This window comes from Anolis sagrei, chromosome 2 (genome assembly GCF_037176765.1).
Source record: "Anolis sagrei isolate rAnoSag1 chromosome 2, rAnoSag1.mat, whole genome shotgun sequence".
Classification (NCBI taxonomy): Eukaryota; Metazoa; Chordata; class Lepidosauria; order Squamata; family Dactyloidae; genus Anolis; species Anolis sagrei.
The window spans coordinates 168,837,175-168,848,576 of record NC_090022.1 but is presented as its reverse complement, the minus strand read 5'-3'; the positions used below and the strand labels follow the sequence as shown (position 1 = coordinate 168,848,576).

General features: G+C 43.6%; 1 protein-coding gene across 1 annotated transcript; it reads right to left on the bottom strand.

Annotated features, from left to right (window-relative positions):
• Nucleotides 1–3,204: 3,204 nt before the first annotated feature.
• LOC132765486 (C->U-editing enzyme APOBEC-1-like) lies at nucleotides 3,205–11,402 on the bottom strand. Its single transcript, XM_060759768.2, has 3 exons — nucleotides 10,943–11,402; nucleotides 8,432–8,562; nucleotides 3,205–3,676 (listed from the first exon to the last, which is right to left on the bottom strand). Exons 1-3 carry the CDS (start codon nucleotides 11,400–11,402, stop codon nucleotides 3,656–3,658), a joined length of 612 nt encoding a protein of 203 aa, XP_060615751.2. The 3' UTR covers nucleotides 3,205–3,655.

Here is an 11,402-nt window from a genome sequence, read left to right as displayed (position 1 = left end):
TAGCAAGAACACAGTCTTTAAAGATGAAAAAACATTGTTTCAAAATTGAAAGTTGTTAAAGTCACAAAGATATTAGCAAACAAAGTCCAGAAGTCCAAAAGCGAAGTCAAACCAGTCCGTAGTCAGTTCCGTAGAGAAGCAAAGCTGGAACATTGAAGTCACCCAGGAAACAGGAGCACAGGAACAAACGAAGCTATGGCCCAGGACCCAAGGTGGAAAGTTGGCAGGTATAAGAATTATGTCCCCAAGAAGACACTTTGCCTCCTGCGACTTGCAATTCAAACGGAACCCCCCTTTATCTTACAATTTGTCTTCAGAGCTTGATGAGCTCCCCACCTTCTCATCATCACTCCCAGCTGCTCCCAAGCCTGCAGCTAAATGGCCATCCCTCCACCTCTGCCAACGATTATCAGGATTCAGCTCCTGCCAAGAGTCCCCTGGCTGCCAATCATCAGTGAACCCCTCAAATTCCTCACTAGAGGTGGGCTGGTTACAGATATCCCTTATGTTTTGCACGCGGGTCCAATTTAACTCGTCTCCTCATAGAATCATGGAATCAAAGAGTTGGAAGAGACCTCATGGGCCATCCAGTCCAACCCCCTGCCAAGAAGCAGGAATATTGCATTCAAATCACCCCTGACAGATGGCCATCCAGCCTCTGCTTAAAAGGAGCCTCCACCACACTCCGGGGCAGAGAGTTCCACTGCTGAACGGCTCTCACAGTCAGGAAGTTCTTCCTGATGTTCAGATGGAATCTCCTCTCTTGTAGTTTGAAGCCATTGTTCTGCGTCCTAGTCTCCAAGGAAGCAGAAAACAAGCTTGCTCCCTCCTCCCTGTGGCTTCCTCTCACATATTTATACATGGCTATCATATCTCCTCTCAGCCTTCTCTTCTTCAGGCTAAACATGCCCAGTTCCCTAAGCCGCTCCTCATAGGGCTTGTTCTCCAGACCCTTGATCATTTTAGTCGCCCTCCTCTGGACACATTCCAGCTTGTCAATATCTCTCTTGAATTGTGGTGCCCAGAATTGGACACAATATTCCAGATGTGGTCTAACCAAAGCAGAATAGAGGGGTAGCATGACTTCCTTAGATCTAGACACTATGCTCCTATTGATGCAGGCCAAAATCCCATTGGCTTTTTTTGCCGCCACATCACATTGTTGGCTCATGTTTAACTTGTTGTCCACGAGGACTCCAAGATCTTTTTCACACGTACTGCTCTCGAGCCAGGCGTCCCCCATTCTGTATCTTTGCATTTCGTTTTTTCTGCCAAAGTGGAGTATCTTGCATTTGTCACTGTTGAACTTCATTTTGTTAGTTTTGGCCCATCTCTCTAATCTGTCAAGATCGTTTTGAATTCTGCTCCTGTCCTCTGGAGTATTGGCTATCCCTCCCAATTTGGTGTCGTCTGCAAACTTGATGATCATGCCTTCTAGCCCTTCATCTAAGTCATTAATAAAGATGTTGAACAGGACCGGGCCCAGGACGGAACCCTGCGGCACTCCACTTGTCACTTCTTTCCAGGATGAAGAGGAAGCATTAGTGAGCACTCTCTGTGTTCGTCCACTTAACCAATTACAGATCCACCTCACCGTAGTTTTGCCTAGCCCACATTGGACTAGTTTCCTTGCCAGAAGGTCATGGGGGACCTTGTCGAAGGCCTTACTGAATTCCAGGTACGCTACATCCACGGCATTCCCCACATCTACCCAGCTTGTAGCTCTATCGAAGAAAGAGATCAGATTAGTCTGGCATGACTTGTTTTTGATAAATCCATGTTGACTATTAGTGATGACTGCATTTGTTTCTAAGTGTTTGCAGACCGCTTCCTTAACAATCTTTTCCAGAATCTTGCCCGGTATCGACGTGAGGCTGACCGGACGGTAGTTGTTTGGGTCATCCTTTTTTCCCTTCTTGAAGATTGGGACCACATTGGCCCTCCTCCAATCTGCTGGAACTTCTCCCGTTCTCCAAGAACTCTCAAAGATGGTTGCCAATGGTTCCGAAATGACTTCCGCTAGTTCCTTCAATACTCTGGGGTGTAGTTGATTTGGCCCTGGGGACTTGAACTCATTAAGAGCAGCCAGGTATTCCTGGACGACTTCTTTCCCAATTTGGGGTTGGATGTCCTCCAATCCCTCATCCACTCCATCTTGCTGAGGTTGAAGACTCTCTTTTTGTGAGAAGACCGAGGCAAAGAAGGCATTAAGTAGTTCTGCCTTTTCCCTATCCCCTGTCAGCATTGCCCCATCTTCTCCGCGAAGAGGTCCTATCGCTTCCTTGTTTTTCCTTTTTCTACTGACATAAGAATAGAAGCCCTTTTTATTGTTTTTAATGTCCCTGGCAAGTCTGAGCTCGTTTTTTGCTTTAGCCTTGCGGACCTTTTCCCTACAGGTGTTGGCTATTTGTTTGAATTCTTCTTTGGTGATTTCTCCCTTTTTCCACTTCTTGTGCATGTCTCTTTTGTGTCTTAGCACAGTTAGAAGTTCTTTGGACATCCATTCTGGCTTCTTTGCACTTGTCCTATTTTTTCTCTTTGTTGGCACGGTTTGCAATTGCATCTTGAGTATTTCACTCTTGAGAAATTCCCATCCCTCCGTAACTCCCTTGTCTTTTAGTATCTGTGTCCACGGAATGCTGCTCAGTGTTTCCTTCATTTTTTGGAAATCAGCTCTCCTAAAGTCCAGAATGCGGGTTTGACTTGTCTTAGTTTCATCATCGTCCATGTCACTCCCAGTCCCAGAACTCCTTTCAAACCCAAAGAAATCTTCATCCTCTGTTGGTACATAAAGTATTTCCCAAATACGCTTCCTTTGTAATTCCCCTTCAGACTCTGGCTCACCAGCAGCCCTCTTTACACCTCTGCTCCCTTCCCCATCCCCCATCTCCCAATCGGAGAAACCTGGGAACATGTCAGTATTGCTTGGAGCTATAATGATTTCTCTAATGTGCTGATGCTGCTGTTCCCCTTCTGACTCTAAAGGAGACCCGTTCTCCCTGCTACTAGGAGTAGCAACTCGAGCAACACGCTGAACTACAACAATTGTATTGTCAAGCAATCTGAACGTTCTTTCCAATGTTTGGGTGGAACCTCTTTTCTTATACTTTGTCTCCAGATAACAGGTTGAACGAACTATAGTTTCCTGTCTTTACTCCACTTCCTTCCGGCTTGCTCTCAGCTTCTAATGCTGTTCAAGCCTTTCAGTTTTATCTGGTTATGGCCACCTTGGTCCTTTGTCACCTGGATTTTCTGTCCACATCTCTGGATGCTTTGGGTTGGCCCCTCCTGCTGGTAGTTTCCATGGTGGTGCAAAATATAAGAAGACAAAAGTTTCTGAATTTGACATTTTTATTGCACAAGCGAGACACTGCTGGATTCAAAATCTAAGCATACACAGGTATTTCATTGAAAGATTTAAAATTTATATTTGCTGATTTTATTTATTTATTTATTATTTGAACTTATATGCCGCCACTCCCCTGGGGCTCGGAGCGGCTTACAAGAACAGGCTAAAATCAAACACAATTTAAAAACAATTTAAAACAATTTAAAAACAGCAATCAAAGATCAAAGCGAAGGATTTTGCACAGGTTTCTTTGAAATTCCACTTGGGACTGTTGATCCATGAAAGGCAATCTGATAGCAAAGGGAATTATTGTTCAGAGCTCAGATCCTGCAGAGACACAAAGGGAACACTATTAGCAACTCACACAGGTGGAAAATTGTTCACAATGATCTGAAAAATATTATCAGGTATGGCTCCCGTATATTCTTATTCTGGCAGTTGGTAGGCGTAAGTTTATTATCTTCAGCTCCTTACAAAATAAACATTTAGTAATGTAGTTTTGAGTGGAAAGATGGACTCGGTTTGGATTGCAACCTTACTCTGACCAAAAGGCAGGGAACACACTGATAAACTACTACTTCAATAACCCCTCACTAGGACATCTGATAAAGGGTTCTGGAGAAATTTTCAGTTTAGGAGTGTTTTTGGAGGAGACTGTGTGTCACGAAGATAGAAAAGCTAGGGAAAATTTAAGTCACATAAAGAAAATGAGATGATCTGATAAAATGTGATATAGGGGCAAGTGACAGAAGGAACTGGTTGCTATTTGCTTTCATGAAGAAAATCAAATGATCTAGGATGGGTGGAAATATGGCAGGGATAGACAAAGACCCTACAGATGTTGACCACAACTTCCCTTTGGTTTCCCAGATGTTTTAGATGTCAGCTTGCCCTGAAGTCAAGAATTCTGGAAACTAAAGTCCAGAACATCTGGAGGACCAACATTTAGGAGCCAGTGGCCTATATTGTCTAAGACAGGGGTCCTCAAACCTTTTAAACAGAGGGCAAGGTCACAGTCCCTCAAACTGTTGGAGGGCCGGATTATAATTTGAAAAAACATGAATGAATTCCTATGCACACTGCACATATCTTATTTGTAGTGCAAAGAAACACTTAAAAGCAATACAATAATTAAAATGGAGAACAATTTTAACAAATAATAACTTATTAGTATTTCAATGGGAAGTGTGGGCCTGCTTTTGGCTGATGAGATAGGATTGTTGTTGTTGTTATTGTTGTTGTGTGCTTTCAAGTCATTTCAGACTTAGGTTGACCCTTAGTGAGGGCCGGGTAAATGACCTTGGAGGGCTGTATCCGCCCCCCCCGGGCCTTAGTTTGAGGACACCTGGTCTAAGACTACTGGGAACTGAGCTCCAACAGCATCTGGTCTAGCTATCACGAGGAAGATGCAGTCATGAGTGGTCAGGGCATCATGGTCTAGCTATCAGGTTATTTGGCTATTTAAATCTCTCTCTCTCTCTCTCTCTCTCTCTCTCTCTCTATATATATATATATAATGCTCTGTGTGTAACAAGTACCTTAAAAATAAAAGAACCAATGAACGAAATCACACCAAATTTGGCAAGAAAACGTCTCACAACACAAGGAGTGACCATCACTCAAAAAAAAAGATGATTCTGTCATTTGGGAGTTGTAGTTGCTGGGATTTATAGTTCACCTATAATCAAACAGCATTCATCCATCAACAATAGAATTGAACCAAACTTGGCACACAGGACTCCCCTGAACACAGAAAACACTAGAAGGGTTTGGTGGGCATTGACCTTGAGTTTTGGAGTTGTAGTTCACCTACATCTAGAGAGCACTGTGGACTCAAACAATGATGGATCTGGACCAAACTTGGCATGAATATTCAATATGCCCAAATATAAACACAGATGGAGTTTGGGGGAAATAGACCTTGACATTTGGGAGTTGTTGTTACTGGGATTTATTGTTCACCTACAATCAAGGAGCATTCCGAACCCCATCAATGATGGAATTGGGCCAAACATCCCACACAGAGCTCCCATGACCAACAGAAAATACTGTGTTTTCTGGTGGTCTTTGGTGATCCTTTTGACACCCCCCCCCGGTGACCCCCCCCGGTGACCCCCCCCCCCCGGGTCTTCTCAGGTTGAGAAATGCTGCCTTAAGGCCATCCAGTCCAACTCCCTTCACCAGTGCAAGAAAACATAATCAAAGTCCTCCTAACAAAGGGCCATCCAGTCATTCACACACACATATATGTATATGACAGATGCAGTATCAAAGATTTGAAAGGGGCCCCTAAAGAAGGACAATGATATGTTGCATGTTCCAGAGTAGGCAAACCAGACAATCTCCGCATCAACACTGGTAAAGAAGCAACAAGAAATACTGATTACCCATAAGCAGAAAGACATTACATATATTAGAAACCAACACTTTCTCATTACTTTATTTTCCAGTTCACTAGACTGGGCCACAGCAACGCGTGGCAGGGGACTGCTAGTTATACATAAATGTTTAAAAGCAATGCATTTGTATTTGGGGCAGAACAGACAACTCTGCATCTGTATGCTTGTCCACTATGCCCTGCCTCATGTACAGAGGAAGAATTGTTGGAGGCTACAGACAATGCTGTTGCCTGTTTGTGGTCAAAAGATATTTAGCCACCTGCACTCCTTCTATTTTTATCAGTTTTTATACTAATTAATGCAATGCTTTTGAAACAAAATAAATAAGTAATACATAAATAAATATTTTAATTAAATTATGGAACAAAGTAATTGACTACAGTCTGAGATACAATGAAAGGTAGGAAAACCTGGTGCCTAGGCTCTGGGGTCACAAGCACTGGATGCTATTTATTTCTGAATGGAAAAAGAATAACATTCTTACCATGGTAACCAAACCGACCCATTTCCAATGACAAGGAGCCCATAACAAAATTTGAAAAATATTCTGTTCCTGGTTTGAAAATGTTATTCCCGTTGAATTGTGCAGTACTTATTTTGAAAGTAGTTGTTATACTCCAGAAACTTTTTCCATGTTTGCATGATAGAACTAATTAGGACATGCTATTTATGACCCAGGAACAAAATTGCGTTACATAGTGTAATGGTTCTGGTGCAACAGTGTGCATGACATGTGTTGATACTCAGAACATACTGTATCTGCCTTCTAACTTTCGCTGTGTAAATCCTTGCAAGAATTCTTGCAAACCGCCTTCTACCTGTCTCAGAAGGCACTCTCCCAGAATCCCAGAACGGCTTCCGCCCCGCCAGGAACAGTGGGCATGATCTTCACTGCATGACAGCTCCAAGTAAAATGCAGGGAACAAAATCAGCCTCTGTACATGGCATTCATTGACCTTGCAAAGGCATTTGACACAGTGAATCACAGTGCTATCTGGACCATCCTCCAAAAAATCAGATGCCCAAACAAATTTTTAAACATCCTGTGGCTCCTCCATGATGACATGATGGCAACAGTCTTGGTCAGCAGTGGCTCCCAAAGTGACCCATTTAAGGCAGAATCAGGTGTCAAACAGGGATGTGTTATTGCCCAACCTTATTTGTCATCTTCATCGCTATGATACTTCATCTTGTTGATGGGAAGCTTCCCACCTGAGTGGAAATTATCTATTGGACAGATGGCAAGGTATTTAACCTCAGCAGACTGAAAACCAAAACCAAGGTTACAACAACATCTGTTATAGATCTCCAATATGCTGATGATAACGTAGTCTGTGCGTATCCAGAAGAAGATCTACAAGCCACTCTAAACACCTTTGCAGAAGCATACGAGAAGCTTGGCCTCTCATTGTACATCGAGAAAACCAAAGTGCTCTTCCAGCAGTCACCAACCAATCCCTTTCCAATGCCAGAGATACAGCTTAATGGTGTAACATTAGAAAATGTTGACCATTTCCACTACCTTGGCAGCCACCTCTCCACAAAAGTCAACATTGACACTGAAATGCAACACCACATGAGCTCTTTGAGTTTAGCATTTTTCTGAATAAAGCAGAGAGTGTTTGAGGACCGGGACACCCATAGAATCATAGAATCAAAGAGTTGGAAGAGACCTCATGGGCCATCCAGTCCAACCCCCTGCCAAGAAGCAGGAATATTGCATTCAAATCACCCCTGACAAATGGCCATCCAGCCTCTGCTTAAAAGCTTCCAAAGAAGGAGCCTCCACCACACTCCGGGGCAGAGAGTTCCACTGCTGAACGGCTCTCACAGTCAGGAAGTTCTTCCTAATGTTCAGATGGAATCTCCTCTCCATAGGAACCCCATAGGAAGACCAAGGTGTTTGTTTATAAAGCCATTGTCCTCCCAACCCTGCTATACGCCTGCAAAACATGGACTGTCTACAGATGTCACACGCAACTCCTGGAATGATTCCATCAGCGTTGCCTCCGAAAAATCCTGCAAATCTCTTGGGAAGACAGGTGGACAAACGTCAGCATGCTGGAAGAAGCAAAGACCACCAGCACTAAAGCGATGCACCTCTACCATCAACTCTGCTGGGAGGTGATGATCAGGCATGTTGTCTGAATGCCTGTTCACCACCTCCCAAAGCAGCTACTATACTCCCAACTCAACATTGGCGACAGGAAAAGAGATTTAAAGATGGACTCAACACCAACCTTAAAAACTGTGGCATAAACACCGAGAACTGGGAAGCCCTAGCTCTTGAGCGCTTTAACTGGAGGTCAGCTGTAGCCAGCAGTACTGCAGAATTTGAAGAGGTACAAATGGAGAGTGAAAGGGAGAAATGTGCTAAGAGGAAGGTGTGTCAAACCAACCCTGACTGGGACCCCCTTCCACCTGGAAACCAATGTCCTCACTATGGGAGAACATGTGGATCAAGACCAGCCACCTATGGACCCACCCCCAAGATGCTGCACTTGGAGGACCATCATCCTTGAGCTAGGAGGGATCACCTAAGTAAGTAAACTGTTCTTGCAGAAGACCATTCAGTACCCAGTACAACCCCAGGCACTTTTGTGGTAAGGAATTTCAAAAGATAACTCTTCCCCTGCCCCCAATATTAGATTTAGTTGCTGCCCTTAAAAAAAGAAGCACTTACCTCAAGAATTGAGGCAAGTTTTTTGGAATAATCACTAATGGGAGATAAGAAATGCCTCGTAAATGCCAAATGCCAATAAACTTCACTTGGCCTTTGAGGAACCACAAATGTTCTCCAACACTTGCAATAATCTGGATAAATAAATGTAAGTATGAATGTGTTAGAAGTTACTCAACATCACAACAGAGGCTGATAGAGTGTTTCTAATTTTGTCAGATTGATATAGCAAGAAGGATCAAATTGAGCCTTATTCAAGACCCCAAATAATTGGAAATTAGGATCCTATATTATGTTGGTGGAATCAAAGTCTGCAAGGCAGGGTACTTACAGATGGTAGAAAAAGCTACTGGTGGGCAAGAGCTGACTGGCTCCAAGGATGAACCCAGGTCCTTTGGGCTGTCCTTGAGCACCAATGGAAGAAGCAGTAGCTTTCAAATACCCGCATAAGGCTTATTTTACAGCTGGACCAAATTCAGGTATACACCTATAGCCAATCGGGGGTTAGAGAAACACAGCTGTTGTGTACAAAACACAAGGTGACACTATTAGTGTGTGCACCCAGCTACAAGAACAAGGTTGGATGCTTCTCTGCACCCCACACTTCACTGGCCATTGGCAGTAGAGGGATTGCCGTAGCTAAAAGGTGGGTTGGAAGGGTGTACATAAGGAAACATGACGTAGTTCTTCATAACAGAACGTTATGGTATCTTTTCCTGATCCAGAATATAAACACACAGCTCTTTTAGAATTGGAAGTATCAACTAATCCACTTGGCATGGAATATGTGTTCTAAGGGAAAGATGGGACATTGGGCACTTTGAACGTTGTTGTTGGCAGTCTGTGGAGTGGGAAAGACCAAAGATTTAGAATTAAGAGAAGATGGAAATCAAAAGGCTTGCATAACGTGAGGCATTGCCGATGAAAGCCTGTGGAAGAAGAATTGTTAGGACCACCGGAATAGAACAGAATTGGAATTTGCACTATTGTTCATAAAGGAATAGAACTAGATCTGTCTTAATTATTTTTAGAAAGCATTCCAAATGAACATTGGGTTAAAATGGGTGGCATGTGCTGATTTTAGCCCAGGTCACCCACGGCGCCAGCTGGCTCCTATCACATGATGCGGTGTCAGCTCTGTGGGTAGAGGGTGAGCTGGCGCAAGCTGCCAGCAGGGCAAGCAATATGGGTGAGCTCCCATGTTACCATCAAGTCTATGGGGGAAGCCATGCACATCATGCGTGCTCACACTTGCCTCATGTGATTGCCCTCCCTTAGAGCTGGCTGATGCGAGGCATGGGGTGCCGGATACCCCACGGCGAAGTGGAGCTCTACAGCCACCACCTGCTGGCCACTGCAGATATGAGAATAATAGAGTCATAGGATTATAGAATCAAAGAGCTGGAAGAGACCTCATGGGCCATCCAGTCCAACCCCCTGCCAAGAAGCAGGAATATTGCATTCAAATCACCCCTGACAGATGGCCATCCAGCCTCTGTTTAAAAGCTTCCAAAGAAGGAGCCTCCACCACACTCCAAGGCAGAGAGTTCCACTGCTGAATGGCTCTCACAGTCAGGAAGTTCTTCCTGATGTTCAGATGGAATCTCCTCTCTTGTAGTTTGAAGCCATTGTTCCTTGTCCTAGTCTCCAAGGAAGCAGAAAACAAGTTTGCTCCCTCCTCCCTGTGGCTTCCTCTCACATATTTATACATGGCTATCATATCTCCTCTCAGCCTTCTCTTCTTCAGGCTAAACGTGCCCAGCTCCTTAAGCCGCTCCTCATAGGGCTTGTTCTCCAGTCCCTTGATCATTTTAGTCGCCCTCCTCTGGACACATTCCAGCTTGTCAATATCTCTCTTGAATTGTGGTGCCCAGAATTGGACACAATATTCCAGGTGTGGTCTAACCAAAGCAGAATAGAGGGGTAGCATGACTTCCCTAGATCTAGACACTATGCTCCTATTGATGCAGGCCAAAATCCCATTGGCTTTTTTGCCGCCACATGACATTGTTGACTCATGTTTAACTTGTCCACGAGGTCTCCAAGATCTTTTTCACACGTACTAGTTAATTAACAGCATTTAAAGATATACAGAGAATATCTGAACAATTAAATTGATCATTAACAAATATTTATGCAATTTAGCCTGGAGTGGACTACTAAAATATATTTGCTCCACATCTTCAACAAATCAGCAATACAGGCTTAAGTATAGATTGGTGGTGATAGTAATTAATACAGTAATGGTGGCTGATGAGGACTGATAGGGATGTTGCAACTATGGTTTTCTACTGAAATGTTCCACCACAATTACTACATTGGGTTCTCTGTAGAAATCTACAAAATTTGACAGATGGGTTGCTGTAGGTTTTTTCGGGCTATATGGCCATGTTCTAGAGGCATTCTCTCCTGACATTTCGCCTGCATCTATGGCAAACATCTCAGAGGTCGTGAGATGATTTGCCCACTCCCCTGGTTGTCCATCTGGTTAAACATATAAAGACTTGAACTCACCAGACTGATGCATGATAGATATCTTAACTCCATTTCTAACTAGATCCCTGAGGCCTTCTTGGGTACGCTCGTCTTGATGCTTGTACAGCTGAGCAGCTTTTATCTCTAGTCTCACTTTAGGGTGTGCTCTCAAGAACTCAATTATATCCTGGCTGCATGAATGACAAGGACTCCAAGACAGATACCAAATTATTGAGCATGGTGTATTTTTCCGGAGACTTATCTTCTCACAGTAATTTTGCAAAAAATTCTTTTCAGCATGGAGGTCATGGGTGTTTGTACACCAGTTCTTCCAGGTGTTGCGTCGGTTATTCCAGCAGATTTCATACAGCAGAAAAGTCTCGGCGGGCCGTTCTGTGGGATCATAATTCCTCAGAAACTCCTCTGGTTCTATTATCCACCTGGAGAACAAATATGATAATAGAATTGCACAATTCGGGTACTCCTGACTTTTTGTCAT